Raw genomic sequence first — 20408 nt, 5'->3', positions numbered from 1 at the left:
TTTTCCCCCACATGATATCCAGTTATCATTCTCCTTTTGTTGTTAGCCCTTTCTTGTGCTGATCATGCAGGTTTCATTTCAATTGTATACATTAGTAGTGGCATATGATGCAAGAAAGCAAGCTTATACAGCATCAGCCAAAAAAAAACCTTCCCATTTCACCTATCCATTCCCTCCAAAAGTTTGTCTAGTTCTTCCTTGAATTTATTTAAGTTATCAACTTCCACAACAACAGATGGAAGTTTGATCCAGCAATCAACCAACTGCTGGTTAAAGACAAATTTCCACACATCTATTCTACAACCATCTTCCCTTTTTCAATTTATGCCTATCAGAATTGATTATGATTGTATAGTATTGGAAATTCTCAGTTTTAATGTAAAATCTAAACCTGGTGCTAATAGCCTGGTTTCACTTCCCAGCAAATTTCTTATGAAGATTTGCAGCTATAATGAAGCTTCATTTATCTTTATTTCCCTTTGGGTTCTTAATAGAGTATTGCTGAAGTCTTAGAAACCCTTTTTTGTAACTTATTGAGACAAAATGGATTTTGCAGTATTCCCTGGGTTGATGGAATGAAATGTTTTCTATCTTATTGTGGTTTTCAGGTTTTTTTTATGTTGTTGGTTGATATATGTTATACACAGGGTAAAATGACATAATAAGGAAAAGTGCTCACTCTGTAGTAAACAAAAACAATTTAATGTGATTGAGAGTTTACAAAAAAGTTTAATCACATTACAAAAATCCAGACACATCCGTTGGAATGTTCTGCAAACTATTCTCACTGGAACTTATACATAACAAGAAGAATCACGGACGTAGATCATTTTTGTGAACTCATCGTATTAAATCATGTGTTTGATGTAGAGTGCTTTTCCTTATATCTATTAGAATGGAAATTGAAATAATAGCCATACATTTTAGGCAGTTTTTAATCTTCTTTAATAGACTTGTTAATACATTAATAAATTATTTACATAATTATCATATTTATAGTAATTTCTGTTGACTTTCATGCATAGTTGTGCTGTGCCTCTTATTTTGGAGAACATTAATAAAAGGTTAATGGTATCTGTATTGTGGTTGCTTTCCTGATCAGATGGAAAGTAGAGAAACAAACTCAGACTCCTGTTGATTGGAAGTTAGATTTTTCGAGTCAATAACATGGGGACTTAACTGTGATGTCTGCTAGTATCTCCATCTATAAATTATGCTTATGGACAACTTAAAGTGTTTGCATATATTAACTTGCATGCATTAACTCTGAAGTTGCAAAAAATAAAACCAGTATTACAGAAGTTTTTCTGCATTAAAAATCAAGCAATCAATCAACAAATTACTATAGAATTAAAACATGTATATTACACATTTACAAAACCATTATTGTCAGTTCTTGAATCCTGTTTATTAAAAACTACAGCTGATTTGGCAAATTAAGCAAACATGAATTTACCGAAGTGATTTCTAAACTTTAAGTAATGACAGCCCCTTTTGCTTAATGACATTTTCATTTGCACCTCCCTCTTCATTGAACATGAATGTTCATGTGACATCCTTGACTACATCAACCAAATAGGAAATGAAGCTTTAAAATGTCAACCAAGATAATTTATCTTAGTCTTGGCTCCAGTATAGGGAATTTATAGTTAACATGAACATTGTTCACACTCTTCCCTAAACAGCAAGTTGGTTCCCATGGGGAGGAAATGCCAGTTTTAAAACCACAACCACTGATATAAGACATATTCTTATTAGCTATTTAAAAAGAAATACTGGCTATGATATGACCATTCTTAATTTGCAGCAGGTAATGCTTGTTTAAATTGCTTCAGTGTGACTTTCAAGCTCTCAGGATGGTCACTACACTGTCTTGAGAGACAGTGTTATTCAGGTTATGGCATCTGGAGTGAAATAACTGATTTCACAATTTACTGTAAATGGTAGAGGATTTTTTTTTTATTGCTTTTGTAGGTAAATTGTTCTTCATCAATGTGTGGTTTTTGGATGCTGCAATATGTAGAATAGCCAAAAAAAAAAAAAAAAGTACATAGTGAGATGGTCTATACAGCTTTAGAGAAGCCCCTCAGAAGAGATAGGGAATTCTTCGTTGGCAGTTATTCCTGAAGTTTGATGATTAGATGATCTCGCCATACATTTTCAGTACTTTCATATGTCTTAATTAGTGGATTTTTCATTTGAGGAAATCATCCTTTTGAATTTGGTTGTAATTATATCTATTATGGGTGAGTAAGCATTCATTCAGTAGTAATAAATCTCTGTTATTTCTTTCAGGATTTTGCTGGAAATATTCTACGAGTTGATGTTGCAGAAGGTCGGCGTGGTGACAAAGGAGGTGGTTTTGCCAATCGTGGAGGCAGAGGAGCTGGTGGAGGTAGGAAATTCCAGAATTTATGTTTATGGTTTAGATCAGTGGCAAATAACCTCTGGCCCGTGAACATGCGTAATCCACCCCGCGGTCGTTTTTAAAATATATATTATAAACGGCAGTGACACCTTCACTATACTGTGTCAGTCCACAAAAGCCAATCAGCTTCTTCAACCCCTACACCAGCAAACTGTTGGGTCGACCACCCTCAGTACACCCAAATGAGACTCCTATCATTACACTTTGATGAACTATAAATAGAGCTCATTCAAACTTCAGACAAGACTTATTCAACAGCACAGTGTGCCAGGGGGTGCTTCCTCCTCCAGCAGTTCACACGGTGCAGAGGATCTTGTGTCTTAGGACACTCCTTAAAAGAGTGATCACGACCTCCATACTGCCCTCAAAAGGTATTTCTCTTACAATATTTGGCCACATAGCCAAAAGCCATACATTAATAGCATTGAGTCAGGAGAAGGTCCCGCACCCTATAAGATGACCAGTCCACAAATACTCTGTCCCTTGCCAACGAGAGATTTCTGTTCCTCACCTTATATCTTGCCGCTACTTTCACTGTTGCACTAAACTGATCCTCGAAAATCCCAATACCCTGAAGATTCTACCACCACAGTTGGTCTTTCAGGTGGTCTCTTGTAGCGTCTTTGTCAAAGTCAAATATCACTAACTTAGGAATCAGTCTAGAAGGTTAATCAACCTCCAACTGAAGCTCTGCAACTCTGGAGCATCTTCGGTGTCTTGACAACTACCCTTCTCTCCTGGATAGGTCTGGTTGATAGGACCTTTACATCCTCCAAAATGGACTTGCCTCTTTAAGAAGCTGCGATTTAATATGTTCACTAGACCTGAATTTTTCAGGTGGACCTCTAACAATCTGTCTTGGGTTTATCTAATTCCTTAAGCTATGTCAGCACAAGTCTTTGATCTAACTCAAACCTGTCCTTGTTCAGCCTGAAATAAGACCATGGTCAGTCTGCTGATCTCCTGCACAGTCTTAACCACCATCTCAAGTTCTTTCCATAAAGATAGAATGTCCAAAGCTCGTGAAGAGAAATCCAAGTTCTGATCAAGAATTATACCCCCGAGTCTTTACCTACCATCTATGAACTTAGCAAGACCATCCATATGTTGTTCTGGAATATCTATTCCTATGAACTGTTGACTCTACTTTACTTGTTCAGAGATTTCTTCAACCTCAAACTCCCTGCCTGAAGTCAACCGACCAGCTTCAATCTCGACTAGTCTTTGTGCCACACTTTTCATGTGCACTGCCCCTCTACTAGGGCCAGGATCTTCCAAGCTAGCAGCCTCTATTTTCGAAGGCATTGTGGTTTCAGATTTAATGACTTCTCAGCTTTCCGTTGTTCTGTAATACTTGTAATTTTCTTCAGAACTTTATGTCCAAGCTCTGTTCAGCTTTTGTCATTTAAGGCATAAAAAGCCTTGGAAGACCCCGGACTTTTCTCAGTGTCTCCTCTTCCTAAGGTGTCAGTGTAGGAACCCTCCCCCTTGAAGCCATAATACTAACAATAATGGATGTTATCAGCTAACTTAAATCTACTGGCACAATTGTACAACAAAGCCAAAATTAACACAATATTTAGAAATAATTTGCATAAAAAACTCACTCTGCCAAACCCCCAGCTGCCTGACTCTGATCATGGGGAGGTAGAGCTCTTCACCAGGTTTGACCCATGGGAAAAAGCAGACAAGACAAAAAACACTCAAAAAAGAGAACCAAATCACAGGCTTATCCACAAAAACCAAAACTGATCAAACCTCAATGCATCTGGGCCTGGGAGGAGGATACAGCAGTAAGGATATATTTGTAAAAGAATAAGAGAAGTTTACCTCAATATAATACGTAGACCACTTCCGTATGATACTCTCCCAGTATCACATGGAAGTAAGCAGCAGTAAGGAAAGTACAGTTACAGTACATAAAGGCCTTTTCTCATCGGGATTAGTAGCATATTGCCCTGGGGTGGGCCACTTTGATGCAAAAAATGAAAATCCAATGTCTAAAGTGGGAAAAAGAGCATGCTAGTAGTCTGAGTACTTACTTATGTTCGTTTAGCTTTTCTAAAAGATTAGCTGTCAAAACCATGAATATAAGGACAAACAAGCAACCTAAAAAATGAGGTGGTGCAATTTTTTTGAACATTGCTGTAAATCTAGACAGCATACTGTGAGCCTTCCTAGCAACCTCTTCTCATTTCATGGTAAATTTCATATCTGATTGTATCAGACCAGTTGGTCTTTCATCCTAAACCACTTTTAACTCTTCTCCATCTAGCTTATATTAACTAATTGATTTCTTTTCCTGGCTGCAAAACCTTACATTTAGAAGCTTTGAACTTTACATACATTTCTGTTGCAGATTTTCCCAGTTTAGTGATAAATTTTCAGACTATATCTTCAACTGAGCCAAGTAATTTCGAAGGTACTTGGCCTAGTTCTGGACATTAACACCCTTCTTACCTTAAAATCATTAGCATGCTTTGACAGTTTCTGTTCTCCATCATCAGTGTCATTAAGGAATATTAGAAAGTGGGCAGGACCCCAGCATTGATTGCTGAAGGACTCCATTTGTTACTCTTGTCCATATGTATATATACACTGACCTTAGCATTAATATCCAGGCACCCACCCATTGATAATTGTCACATCCTACCCGAGCAGCCTGTGTCAGGCACAACTATATGTTCATAAGCCTTCAAGGAAATAGTAGTAGGGTTGTGAATGCAAGATGCCACAATTAATGGAGTTAACAGGCTTCCAGAACATAATGATAATTAATAGAGTGCCACATAAACAGTCAATCTGTATGTGACGTTTCAATGGCACTGAAATCCCTAGGTTGATGATTGGTGATGTAGTATGCAAATTGATGCCGAAACTGTTGTGAAATGGCCCGGAAACCTCCAAAGTCAATGAAACGTGACAGAAGAGCCCTATAAAGGATTGTCTGTTTCAAATTTAGGTTGTGTTGCAGCACGCACAAACCCTCAGTGAAGCAGTTTGGTAACCCATATCGTGCATGTCCTGTGCACTGAAAACTGCACAATATGGTTTACCACGGTCGTGCAGCTGTCCACAAGCCACTAATCACTGAGACTAATTCTAGATGCTGTGTAGCTTAGTGTAAGGCCCACCTTTCTTGGAACATACACTAATGGAAAACTGCTTTGGAGTGACGAGTCATGGTACATGATCTATCAATGTGACATTCGTGTCTGGGTGTGGTGGACGTCCAGATAACACTACCTGCCAGACTGTATTGCCCCAACTTTGAAGTTTGGCATAGGCAGTGTGAATGTCTGAGGTTGTTTTTCATGGTTTGTCCTGGGACCATTGGTTGTTTAGGACAAAACCACGAATACTGACCTCTGTCTAAACATTCTAGACGATATGTTGCCTGCATTGTAGCAGCATGTCAGGGAAGGCCCATGCCTGTATCATGCTACTCATGTTGTGACAGACTGATTTGAGAACATGAATGTTGAAAAGAAGTTGGACTGGCCAGCCCAGAGGTCAGAGCTCTGGGCTGGCCAGTCATCTAGGATGAACTGGGTTGATCTGGTCTAGGATGATTCTAGATGATACATCTAGGATGCATCTTGTCAGGTGCATGTGAGGGGAAACTGCCTGAAAAACAGCTGAACTAGTCAACTGAAGGCCAAGTGGAAAAAAATATCAGAGGACATTTACAAAAAAATTGGTGGAGTGTTCCATGAAGACTGGAGGCTGATCTTCCAGTTTGTGAGTGTGCACGGCTATATTGATATACAATATAGCCGTGCACACACACACACACATAATCAAGATAAATGTTAGCATTACATTACCAACCATCATCACTACAACCAAGCTGCATCAGATAATAATAATGGATGTGATTAAAATTAGTATTAAAGTTTATAATAATACAAATACAAATGTACTTTTTAAAAATGACTGTATAGCATAATACATTGTGTAACTTTATAGCATAATATGTACTATTATTGCAAAACCTGTGAATATTGCAGCATTATTATTGTACTTTGTCTTGTATTTTGGTGTGGTATTTTTAATTTAATTTCAACTGAAATCATGCCTTGCACTGAAGTAGCAAAGCAGAAAACTCAAAGTAGCAGGAATGCTTTGACTTGAGGTATCGGAATGTTGCCAAGATTATTTCTACACATTGTAGCTTTATAAAGTGTGTTACTTTGTCTGTCAACCAATATCTTGTCTTTTTCTTGATATTCATTCCTATCAATATGGATTATCTATTTACATATTGAGTTGCAGTCTTTTCAGAGCCTTGCTTGTAAGCATATTTAGCCAACAGAGCTTGTTTCATCTCCTCATAAGAGTTTGTTTCTCTTGGATGTGAATTACCTAGAACAAGGAGACAAGTCTTACCTTGCAGTCTAGAATGATAATATAACTGTTGCTTATCAGGCCGGTATCTCCCAATCTTTCTACATGAGAAATATATAGGTTACTTTATTTTCCCCATTAAATGCTTAAATTAAAGCATGCGGTTCAATAACTGATTGTAACCAGCTTTCACTAATAACATTTGAACAGTTCTAAGTTTCGTTAACATTAATTGAAGACATATTTATCTCGCCAGCAGAATGCATTTTTATTCCCAATGAACTTGAAATTCTGGTTGAATAATGCCAAGTAACTTTTTCATCTTAACTTACACTTCATATGAAAATCAAGAGCAGTACTTTTTTAACACTAGCAAATTGTCTTTCAAAACTTGTCATAAAAATTTTTCTCAAATTTATACAGCTTACCGCGTGCTTGCATGCTCACGCTGTGAAGATTTCATTGTATGTACAATGAAACCTACACTTCTGAAAGAGACACTGTGTTGTGGGCACTCAGGTCCCATAGCTGGAAGTATTAGAAATTACATGTTACATGACCTCTCCAAAGTGTATGCTCTCAAATACAGACATGGACACTTTCAAGGGTAATTGACACACATACTAATTTTCATTGGTAAACAGGCATTTGCAATGAAGGCAAGTGAAGGTCAAAGTTATTAAGTAATACTGATTTGACTTACAGTGACCATAGATTACTTATGGATCAGGTAGCACAATATGTCATTAATATACTTGCCACTGCTGGTATGAAATGTTTACAGACTTATTTGGGCTGTTTAGTGTATCACTTCTTAACAAGGCAATAAAATTGCCAACCTGAGAAATGCTGTTTCCAGAATTTTAAAAAAAAAGAAAAAAAGAATGTGGAAATAGATCTATAATACATTTATTTTTCAAAAAAAAAAAAAAACTAATGGACTGCATAGAATAATTTTGATCAGCTGTCCATGAAGATTTTTCTTGTCCACAAATACAGGGTAAACCTCCTTTACAAAACTGAAAACAGTATTGCGTGAATAAGGTACATGACACAAGTCCAAAACCACTTCCGTATGATAGAGGATATCTTCAAGTTTTTATTTACTGACTGGAAACATATACTCTAGAGTATATGTTTCTCTACTGGCAACATAATCACAAGTGTAATCATGACAGAATTTAGCAACACTATTACTAACCACATGAATCACATTGCATTAGTGATAATCACATGTGCTTCTCTAACTTCAACATCATTGGTGCCAGTAATTCTTTCTTACAAAAGTATATTAAAATAACATGGAAACTCTCACAGGAAAAGATACAAAGGGTGATCATTTAATTCGCAGACTTATGTTTATGTGCAAAATTTTATATTTATCATGTGAAATTTCCATAGCTGCCACTAGAGTTGCTCTCCCTGATTGCTGTTACTGAGCAGACTCTGTGTTGTGTGCACATGCCAGTACTTGTCAAGCTAGTGTTGCATAAAGAGAGTTGTTTTTAGCTGTGTGTCACTGAGAATCGTTTTGAAGGAAGTATCATCTCAGACTTACAGATTGAACAGCGATATGTGATTCATTCTCCATTAAGGGCTTGAATGCAGAGATGAATGAAGCGTATGGTATTGAGTGTCTTGTTAGGATGGCCATATTTAAATGGCACAAGCAATTCACTGAAAGCCATGAGTCTGTTGCAGATGACCCAAGACCTGGTCAGCCTTCCTCCTCAACTACTCTTGAGCAAATTGCAAAAGCCCAGAAAATCTTGGATGAAGACAGGAAAATTACACTTTATGAATTAGCTGTTAGAATATCTATTTCATACAGTAGTGATCTCAATATCGTGAAAGATCACCTGAAATTATTGCGAATCTGGGCCTGCTGGACTCCACACAATTTGACTCTAGAACAAAAACAACAAAGAGTTGTTTTTGTTCTAGAGTCAAATTGTTGACTTGTGCAAAGAAATGCTTGATTGTTTTGAAACACAGTGAAAACTTCTTAAATCAAATAGTAATATGTGATGAAACTTGGATTTTTCACTATGATCTAGAGAAAAAACAACAGTCAAGTGAGTGGAAGCATTCTGATTCACCAAGACCTAAGAAATTTCAAGCTTCTCGTTCAGCTGACAAACAAATGGTTCTTGTGTTTTTTGACATAAAAAGGCATTCTTGTTACACATTTTGTGCCTCGTGGAACGACTACAAATAAGGAGGCATACTCTTGAGGTTCTCAGAGTCAAACTTCGCCGCATCATTCATGAGAAATGTCAACAATCTTCCAGTGCGAAGTGGTTTCTCCATTAAGACAGTGCCAGGCCTCATACAGCTAATATTGTGCAGCCAATGATCATTGCCAATGAGTGCCAAGGTTCTGCCGCATCCCTCTTATTCATCTGACTTAGCCCTGTGTGATTTCTTCCTGTTTCTACGTCTGAAGAAAGCTCTGAAAGGCAAGCATTTCGCATCCAAGACAACAATTCTCACAGAGCCACTTCCACTGTGGCTCTGTGAGCACTTTGCAGTCTTTTGGAATATGGCTTGCACGAAGTATTTAATGTGTGTGTATAACAGTGGCAAAGTCTGTAAAGTTCAAGGGAGAGTATTTCAAGAAGAAGAAATCCACAGAAAATTCAGACGATGACAATTAAGATAAGGTCTTGCACCAGTCTGCAAATTAAATAATCACCCTTCGTATTATTCAACCTTCATTAATAAATGTAAGTACAAAAACAGTTTCAAAATTTACTGAGCTTTTCTAAACAAGCATACCACTGTATGTATGAGGTGTCGCAATAAAGTTCCCAGACTGGTGCGCTTAAAAGAACACAAAGTGAAGAAGTGCAAAAATTTATTTTTATTCAAATTAATAACCACCTGACTGAATGCACTTATTACACCTTTCAAAGGTTTCTGAAAAGAATAGCGAAGGCATCCAAAGAGATGGTGTTCAGTTCGGAGGTTATGTTTTTCTTTACATCCCAACACCATGAAATCTGTTTCCTCTGAGAGCAGTTTTCACCTTGGAAAAGAGGAAGAAGTTCACTGCTGCTAGATCGGGAGAGTAGGATGGATGGATGGTTGATTTGTACAGTGGTATGTTTCATCGGAAATGTCTTCATAACAAGTGCAGAATGGGCAGGGGCATTATCTTGCAACAAGAACCAGCTGCCTTGAAATTGCATCCCCACCTGGGAAATGCACTTCAATAGTCTGAATCACTTGTACATAAAATGCAGCATTGTTTTCATCCTGGGCTTCTGTAAATGAAACATTTTGGGCCTTAGTGAAGCATCAGAGCATGCAGTAGAAATTTTTCACAGACCTTCCTTGTTCATATCCAGCTCATCATCCATAGCCATCATTTTGAGGGTCAAACAATGATCTCTTGCCACAAGTTCCCAAACTTTTTCAACTCTTTCATCATTTTGAGAGGCTAACAGACACCCACTTCTTTGTTCATCATAAACATCCTTGCATCTGTCTTTGGACTGCTTATACCATTCAAACACACTGGATTGACCTAAAATTTCATTGCCATAAACAGCTTTTAACTTTTCATACATTTCTGTTGCAGATTTTCCCAGTTTAAAGCAAAATTTGATATTCATTTGTTGCTCCATTGCAAAATTATGGCACAAAATGTTAGCACTACTAACAAAATTAATTGTTACTTGCAAACTGTCAGCCTACTGGACAGTCTCTTTGCCACCATCTATTGGAGGAAGTTGAAACTGCAACGTGCCACTTCCATTTATATTTAAACTCATCGAATGTGACTGCAACACCACCAGTACAGGAACTTTATTGCACCTCGTAACTCATTATCAGATAATGATCTGTCACCTTTAATCTGGGGAAAAATCAGCGCTACCTTATTACGCATAAAATTAACATAGTTAAACCTAGGTATACATTTCTTCCACATTGTAATTATATAAAGATTGGCAACAGAAAGCACAAGATCGCAGTTGCTGGAAATGTGTTGAGGAGGCCTTCATCCAGCAGTGGATTGACAATGGCAGAAGGTGCGGATGATATAAAGATTATATTAAAATATTTTCTTCCTCTAAGTGTCTCTGCAAAAGTGTAGGGTAAGCCAGCATGCTGTCCTTTGTGACAATATGATGGATTCAAATCCAGTCTGGAACTGGAGAAGTTCTTAATGGCCTCTTCTATTAGAAGCAGCACAGTGTTAGCCAATCTTGTCATAGGGATGTTTCCCTTTTATGTTATTCTGAGTTTTCAGTTCACACAGCATGCACATCATCCCATGAATACATACTTTTTTTGTACAAATGCAATGCACAATAAAAAATAAATAACACATCTAGTACTATGCAAATTGGATGCATTATGACCAGAATAATCAATGAACCAGGGAATTTCAAACAAGCAGTCAGAAGTCATAAGTCATATTTGTATTTTTGGTTACTGCCTTTGGGACCCAATGGCTAGACCTTATGGTACCTTAATATATCATGAATGATGTACATAACTGTGTGCGACATAACCAGTTGTTTTCTGAGTGCCTCATGCAAAATTACTCTAGCGTTTTTTTTTTTTTTTTTTTTTTTTTGCTTTCATTAATTCATTCTATATTCACCTTGGTTTGCTGTGCATTGGCTGTTGTTGTGATATTGGTTTAATTCACCACCTCAACAATTTGGTGGTGAATTAATTTTTGACTTTTCATTTTTCTGTTGAAAAATCAAATTGTCTTATAATTGTAGTTTCCACATTACCATTAGCAGCAACATATGTTATTTGTTGACAGAAAGCCTTGCAAAGGAATTGAATACAAAAAAATCTAAAATCCTTATATTATGGCCTTTATGGCTTTGCAGATTTACTCAACAAGTACAGGTCAATGTTGAAAAAAAGTTGTGAGTTAGGGTTGAATATGAAAGTGTCTGCAATTCTGTCCAGGCACGATAGGAGGGAGTATATGATGAGAGCCTTGTCGATCAATTCGGCCCTGGAGAGATTGTGCAAGGCTCAATCTCTCCAGGGCCGACAGGAGAGGTGACAGGAGAGACTGCTTCTACAGGGATGGGGTACACTTAAATAGAAAGGGTATAAGAATATTTTCTGATGCTATCAAGGCAGTGTTAGGTGGGTTGGAAAACTGCTAGCTTGTGGAGATACACAGAATAAAAGGTTAACAGTGGCCGCAGGCAGAGGCAAAAGTGATTCTTGCACTGCCCACCGGGCTAGCCGGGTGGGTAAAGTGCCTGCTTGGCAACCCAAACGTCGCGGGTTCGAATCCCGCCTCAGGCTTGGATTAGAGTAGAAAATGCAAAAGGGAGGTGCAATATGGCCACAGAAGCCAATGTGCCAACAACCAACAAAAAAGAGATTCTTGCACTGTTTCTATTAGAATGAGCAGCAGCCTGGAAAGCAAGGTAATGGAGGTTTCAGGACTGCTGGGAGTCATAGGGGAACGAGTAAATACATGGGCTGTGTTAGGGTAACTAAGAGAAGGAACAGATGCATGTATACTTGCATGTACACCAATGCTAGGAGTATAGTTAATAAATTTGATGAGCTTGAAGTGCTAGTCAAGACACCAAAGGCAGATATTGTTGGGATATCAGAGATGTGGTGTCACACAGATATAAGCAGTGCAGAATTGGAATTTGGGGAGTACAATGTGTACAGGACAGGAAGGGAGATGTTATGCTGTTAGTTCAGAAACATAAAATCTAAGGAGTGCATCCATTTGATGTTGGTGGATAATGCAGTGTTGAGCCTGTTTGGTGTGAAATAAGCACTGGCAAAGGAAAAATGAGAATAGGTGTGTGTTATAGGCCTAATGAATCTGATGAGTATAATGAGCAATTGTGCAGAGAAATAGAGTGGGCCAGTAAATCAAAATGTCTTATAATAAGGGATTTTAACTTACCAGATATTGACTGGAACTTGTGAGTTGGTCACTACCAAGACTTTTGTGGATTTATTGGATGACTGTTTTCTATAGCAACATATTCGAGAGGCAACCAGAGGGAGTAATATTCTTGATCTGATTATCAGCAGTGATTATTCATGCATTAAGAATTTGCAGATAAAGGAACCACTGGGTGACAGTGATCACAATGTACTGATGTGGGAATTACTTAAAGATGTAACTACCGTCAAGGTTAAAGGGAAGGGTTTTGCTTTCGTAAAGGTGACTACAGTGGTCTCAGACAGTTTTTAAATTCTGTACAGTGGGATCAACTGATGATTTTACCAACATTGAATTCTAAATGGGAAGCCTTCAGGGACTTAATTTTGGATGCTACTAGGCTTTTCATTCCAACTAAAAAATACTGTTCAAGGTTTAGGCCTAAATGGATGTCAGATGGATTAATGAGGCTCATGGCAGAGAAGAAGAATATATGGGATGCATATAAAGTATCAGGTGACACAGAAGCCTATGGCAATTTTTAAACTAGTCTGTAATCAAGTCACAAAGGAGGTTAGGCAGGCAAATGCAGATTAAGAGAAACCTTTGGCAAAGGATGCAAAGAAAAAACAGCAAAGAGTTCTTTATTTATGTAAACTCTAGAAGGAAAGAGATGAATCAGATTGGACCACTTAACATAGATGGGCTGGCTATTGATGATCATGCTCAGGTAGCTGACAAACTGAATGAGTATTTTGCATCTACATTCACACATGAGGAGTCATTCAGTGAGGGGAGTGCCAGAAGTTTATCAAATGCTAACAGGGAGCTAAGTGATTTTGTAATAACTGAGAGCAAGTGGAGGAGAAATTGTTGAAGTTAAACATAAGGCACCTGGAGTGGAAGGGATCTATCCAGTTATATTAAAGGAGGCAGCAAAGGAAATAAGCAAACCCTTAGCCATAATTATGAGAGTTTCCTTGAACTCAGAGGAGGTCCCCATGGACTGGAGGTGTGCAAATGTATCACCAATTCACAAAGGTAGTTCAAAAGGTGATACAAGTAACTACAGATCTTGGTTTAACTTGTGTTCCGGGGAAAATAATGGAATCACTAGTTAAAGAAGCATTGCAGGATCATCTAGACAAGACTGCAGTAATAGTTAAGACACAGCATGGGTTTGTTAAATGGAGGTCTTGTCTGACCAATTTGATTGGATACTATGATGTGGTCACAAAGGAAATGAATGCCAAAAATAATTTTGATATCATATACTGGGATTTCAGGAAAGCTTTTGATACTGTTGCACATGGAAGACTGCTGTACAAATTGGAGAGGTTTGGGATTAAGGGTAAGTTGCTACAATGGATAAAGGGATAGTTGAGTGGGAAGCGACAGAGAGTTGTAATCAATGGACACTGTTCTTCGTGGATAAATGTTGTTAGTGGAGTTCCCCAGGATTCAGTGTTGGGCCCATTGTTGTTTTGTATATTTATCAATGATATTGATGAAGGTGTATCAGGTTTAATGTCCAAGTTTGCAGATAGTAGTAGTAGTAGTGGCATGTGATGCATGAAAGCATGTATGAGCTTATGCAGCATCAGCCAAAAAAAAAAAAAAAAAATCACACCATTCCCTCCAAATGCCTGTCCAGTTCCTCCTTAAATTTATTTAACCTATCTACTTCCACAACGACAGATGGAAGTTTGTTGCAGCAATTAACCACCCGCTGGCTAAAGGCAAATTTCCGCACATCTATTCTACATCTGTCTTTTCTTAATTTGAATTTATGCCCTCTTAGGTTCGTAATCTAAACAAGTGGAAGGATCCCATCAGAATTTAGCGTGCTCAACCCATTCAAGGCCTTATACACCTCAATCAGATCACCGCGCAGGTGCCTAGTCTCCAGCCACTGCAATTTGCAGGACTTCAGCCTCTCTTGGTAAGAGGATCCCTTCATTCCCCTCACCAATCTTGTTGCCCTTCTCTGTACACGCTCAAGCAAATCTACATCCTTCCTAAAATGAGGCCTCCAGACCTGTACGCAGTACTCAAGACCTGGCGTGACCATTGCCTTATACAGAGGGACAATCACCTCCTTTTCTCTGCTAGCAAAATTCCTATATATCATTGACAAAACCCCATCACCTCCCCTGGCAGCCTGTCTGCATTGCTCAGAAAACTTCATATCTGAATGCACAATTACTCCCAGGTCTTTTTCATTTTCTGCCACCCTTAAATGTAGTACCACACAGTTGGTACATTTCTCTGGGGTTTCTGCTACCCATATGGAGTACTTTGCATTTGTCAATGTTAAAGTTCAGTTGCCACTTCTCAGTTCATTTTCCCAACTCATCTAGATCCAGTTGGAGTAGCATACTGTCTTTAGTGTCATTAACAACCCTGCCAATGATACAAAGGTTGGCAGGGTTGTTAACAACAGTAAAGACAGTATGCTACTCCGACTGGATCTAGATAAGTTGGGAAAATGAGCTGAGAAGTGACAACTGAAGTTTAACGCTGACAAATGCAAAGTACTGCATATGGGTAGCGATAACCAAAGAGATACTTACCAACTCTGTGGTACTACACTTGGGGAAGTGGAAAGTGAAAAAGATCTGGGGGTAATTGTGCAGTCAAATATGAAGTTTGCTGAGCAGTGCAGATGGGCTTCCAGGGCAGGTCATGGAGTCTTGTCAATGATATATAGGAATTTTGCTAGCAGGGACAGTGAGGTGATTATTCCATTATACAAGGCAACGGTCAGGCCACACCAGAGTATGTGTTCAGTTCTGGAGGCCTCATTTTACGAAGAATATAGAGTTGCTAGAACAAGTACAAAGAAGGGTAACAAGATTGGTGAGGGGGAACAAAGGCGTGCTCTTACCAAGAAAGGCTTAAGTTCTGCAAATTGCAGCACCTGGAGAGTAGGCACCTGCAAGGTGATCTGATTGAGATGTATGGGGCCTTGAGTGGGTTGAGCAAGCTGAATGCTGATGGGATTCTTCCTCTTGCTCAGACTAAGAACCTGAGGGGGGGACAGTTTCAAATTGAGGAAAGATAGTTGTAGAATAGATGTGCAGAAATTTGCCTTTAGCCAGCGGGTAGTTGATTGGTGGAACAGGCTTTCATCTTTTGTTGTGGAAGCTAATAGCCTAAATAAATTTAAGGCTGAGCTGGACAGGTATTTGAAACGAATGGAGGGGTGAAATGGGAGCGGTGTTTTTTTTTTGGCTGATGCTGCTTAAGTTTGCTTTCTTGTATCGTATGCCTCTACTAATGCTAATGCTATATCTCATCTTATAGATCATCATTGGGTTCAAAATTTTTACAAGTTTGTGTAGTAAAATATTGTTTGGATGCTTGTTCCTTCTCACTAGAATGGCAGTAGCTGTAAAAATACCAGTTGTATTTATCAAAAGTGAAATGCCAATGCGTTGAAATTGTAGAATTGCAGTTTTAAACATCAGTGTCATAGTGAAAAGATGTTTGCTCCCTGCTAGTTATAAAGTAGTTTATTGCACAGAGTTGAAGCTTTTAAAGCAATCAAGTCATCAAGTTTAAGTTTTTCCTTCATTTTATATAATAGTGTTTGTGGTTTTACCCACTTCCTGTACTTTCTTTCTCTCAAATTCCTTTTTTTTTTTTTTTTTTTTTACCATATAACATCAGGAAAATGCTGATGATTATTTAGCACTCTTATAAGATATATAGTTTAGTCGTAATCAATGGTTATTCTTCAGAAATCACATGAAAGTAAGTGATAAACTTGTTTTCATGTGTTTTTTGCATCCACTTCCTTGGTCACTTACTATGATGCAGTGACCAAGAAAGTGGATGCAAAAAATAATAAACAGTATCAAATAGCCTTTCTGAAATTCAAGTATATGATATACATCGATTTCAGGAAGGCTTTTGATACTGTTACATATAAAAAAACTGCCGTATAAACTGTAAGTTTATCTCTTGTTTGGGGACGTCTGAATTTGAATCCCGTTGTAGACCTTATTGGTTGGGGCTGTAATTGGCCAGGTTCAGGGAACCAAGAGTACAGTTCCCTTCCCATAAGTTATTGCAGGTTTTTCACACAGCACAACATGCAAATCAAAGGAATACACATACTTATACAAATATAATACACAGTAAAAGAGATACATCTAGTGAATTGGTATGATGTGAACACAGCAGTTATTGCACTAAGGAATCCCCAGACCTTCCCAAACAACAACTAACTAGAAATAGTGAAATTATAGTAATCTTAATTCTCCCCTACAGCAGGACAGTCTTCATTTTCAAAGTTTTAAAGGCTATATTTGAATATAAATATTTTTTGTAATGCTACATAACATATACAGTGGCAGACAAAAAAACTGCATCACCTTAAAAAAAAAGTAACATTTGTAGTGAAATGTATAAGATATTGTTTGATCACAGTCATTTTGTTTGTCGCAAAGCAAAGGTATTGCATCAGACAGTAATTGCAAGGTATTGCATCAGCCGTTTCTATAAATACGGCATTGGAAGGGTATACACACTCATTCGTATCCTGTTTTGCGGACGTGTAAGCATGACTCCATGTGTTTAGTTGACACCAAGAAAAAAAAGTGTAGGCTATTGCTCTGTCCCAGGAAGGGCTTTTTACACGTGCTATTGCTGATAAAATAGGCTGCCACCAGTCAATAGTATCCCAGGTGCTGAAATTAAAGCGTGAAACTGGTGATGTGAAGAGAAGGCCTGGATCAGGCCATAAGAGAGTGACTATACCTTCCCAAGGTCGATATTTGAAATGGCTATGCCTTTGTAATCACTATACTAGTGCTCCTGATCTTAAACTGGACTTTGAGATAGCCTCTGGCGTTGAAACAAGTGGACGGACTATCCCATTTTTTTTTATTATTATTTTTTTTTTTTTCCCTGCTGGCTCCCTGGTATGGGCAACCCGGGTCGCGGGATTGCTGGCACTCACTGGTATTGCACTACCTCCAGTGGGTGCGGGATTTCAAGTGCGAATAGCGCTACAGTAAAATCAGACTCAAGTAATTTAACATACTTTTTAAGGACTGCTTTGTAAAGACTATATATTCCCAAGTTCTCAAGGTAGATTTGGGCTTATGCCTGGGAGCTACCCTGAATAAGAACACACTTGCACACACACACATGAGAGTTTAATGTTTGTCAGAGCATATAATTATATGTAAATATATCTTGTATATAAATCATGTATATACTTTTATGTACATAATGTTGAGACTATATTGTGTGTAATTAATAAATGAATGAATGAAATGAATATCCAGACTGCTTTTACAATGTGGTCTGCATGCCTGATGGCCCAAGAAGAAGCCTTTGTTGACCCAACAAATTAGGAATGAGTGACTTGCTTGGGCTAAACATTTCGTGGACAAAAGAGCAATGGGACACTGTCATCTTTTCTGATGAATCGAAATTCAACCTGCATAGCTCAGATGGGAAGCGATATGTCAGAAGATGAAAATCTGAGGCTCACCACCCTGACTGCATAACACCGACCATAGTAAAATTCCCCACCGGTCAGACAATCTAGGGATGCATAACAATCAAAGGGGTGGGGTGAATTAAGTTTATTAACAGAATGGTGAATGCAGAAACCTACACTGCTATCTTGGAGGAGTGCCTGAAGCCCATTATTAGGATCACACAGACATCCAAAACTGCATTTTTCAGCAGGACTCAGCACCATGCCACACAGCAAAATTGGTAAGTTTTATGCTATTTAGATTTAATGATGAGTTTGTCTTCTTATCTCACAAGGCTTAAAACATACTTACACCAATGTTTTTCCCCCTTTTTTCTCCCTAAGGTGCAGTCATACCTCAGAAATACTGGCATACAGTGTTGGACTGGCCTGGCAACAGTTCAGATTTGAACCCTATTGAAAATTGCTGGTACCTAATGTCATCTAAAATTGCTCAGAAGAAGTCAACAAGTAAGATTCAGCTGCAGGAGAGCATTGTTAAGGGTGTGGTACCACAAAATTGGGCAACCATATATCCAGAAGTTGAATAACTTTATGCCAGATCGTTGCAAGGCTGTAATTGCAGCTCGAGGAGGAACAACAAAATATTGTGGACTTATTTTGCTGATTTACAGTACATAATAGTATTATGTTAACGTGTCATTTCAGTTTGTACACGAAAATGCAATAAAATGTATGTTTGGTTGTCATGATCGCATTTGCATGATTTCTCATATTTCCGTTAATTAGGTATATCAGGTGGAGTCTTTTTATTGGATTTCATTCACAGAGAGATATATATCCCATCTAACAAATGCATTTCGAACATTTCTGCAATCCCAAATGCAGTGCAAAACACATTATTTGCAAAATTCACAAGGGATGCAGTTTTTTCTGCCACTGCAGTATGATAACAACTCTATTAAATTGTAAATAAAAAATATATAATGTTAGAAGTACATCTGATGTTTTATATTATATATTCCTTGTTTTATCAGTTTCAGGTTTTGATCGTGGTCGTGGTGGTGACAGAGGAGACAGGGGAGATCGGGCTGGAGGCCGATATGACAGAGGTGGTGCAAGAGCAGGAAGTTATAGGGGAGGCTTTAATGATAGAGAAAGGGATCGGGGAAGTGGAGATCGAGACTTTGATCGGGGGTCCCGAGGTTTTGGCACTGCTCCTGTTACTTCAAATGTTGGTGGAAGAATGGGGGGACCACCCAGAGATAGGAGACCATCAACTGAGGAATTTAAAGAGCCAACAGCAGGTTCGAAGATTTCATTTTTTAAATACATTTGAAAGTGGATACTTGTGTTAGATATTTTTTATTGATATAAAATGGGGTGGGGGGAATGCACAAACATTACCTTGGCAATCCAGACAGCTCACAGGGTGGTCTAGGTTTTGGGTCTTTGTGTTTTTCTTTTCTTGGACTGCAACATTCTGTATGAAAGAATGTGATTTGTCATTATTCCCATGTCCTCCATTACTGTACAGTGATTTTGCTACTTGTTACTTATCTTGACAATTTCTGGTTCATTTCTTATCAGAGACTGGAAGAATTCTCAAAAGCCTCTTCAGTTGGAATTATAGTTAATCAAAATTAGGAGAAGAAAGTTGTTTTTCCCCAAATACTGGGTTTTTCAGCATGTACCACCTGCAAATCAAGTTGTGAATACACACTTTTACATATGTAATATATGATAAACATTCATGTCTGTTATCATATAAACTATTGCACTATGGCCAAAGTAGTTAGTGTGCCAAGGAACTGCCAACTAACGAGTTATTGCTTCAATACATTAGAAAGTTCCTTAATTTGAAACTGAAGGGTGCAACAATTCATAACTTGGGTAAATTCTTTTCTATTCCAAATAAATTTTGGAATAGAAAATGCTGTCTTAATGCACTTCCTGTTTTACATTTTTTGTTATGTATTTCTAGATATATTGAATTAGTGACGTGTTTCAATATTATAATACTGTAATATAGAAAGTGTTAAACAATATAATTTAGATATAAACGGACAAAACCAAAACATTTTAAAAGGGACAGATTTAGAAGCTACTGAAGAGACTGGCTAAAATTTGAAGAATTAAAGAATGAAATATTGCATAGCATCCATATAACTATACATTGAAAGTGTTGGAATCCAAAGCAAATGGATTATGCTGTGGAAGAATAATTTAAGAAAAGAAAATTAATTTATGGTTCCCAATATAGCTAAAAGACCAAATGTAAAAAA

At 37.9% G+C, this 20408-nt stretch overlaps 1 protein-coding gene across 1 annotated transcript in view; it reads left to right on the top strand.

Annotated features, from left to right (window-relative positions):
• Nucleotides 1–20408, top strand: part of LOC150088975 (eukaryotic translation initiation factor 4H-like) — a 131816-nt gene that overhangs the window by 98494 nt on the left and 12914 nt on the right. The window contains exons 5-6 of the mRNA XM_090370980.1: nucleotides 2296–2395; nucleotides 19161–19430. Of these exons, the coding sequence (XP_090227106.1) occupies nucleotides 2296–2395; nucleotides 19161–19430 (370 nt within the window). The remainder of the gene's footprint in view (nucleotides 1–2295; nucleotides 2396–19160; nucleotides 19431–20408) is intronic.

Source organism: Mastigoproctus giganteus, chromosome 3 (genome assembly GCF_048544385.1).
Source record: "Mastigoproctus giganteus isolate SK-2022 chromosome 3, ASM4854438v1, whole genome shotgun sequence".
Taxonomy (NCBI): domain Eukaryota; kingdom Metazoa; phylum Arthropoda; class Arachnida; order Uropygi; family Thelyphonidae; genus Mastigoproctus; species Mastigoproctus giganteus.
Note: the sequence above shows the minus strand (reverse complement) of the source record. Positions and strands in the feature narration are given on the sequence as shown.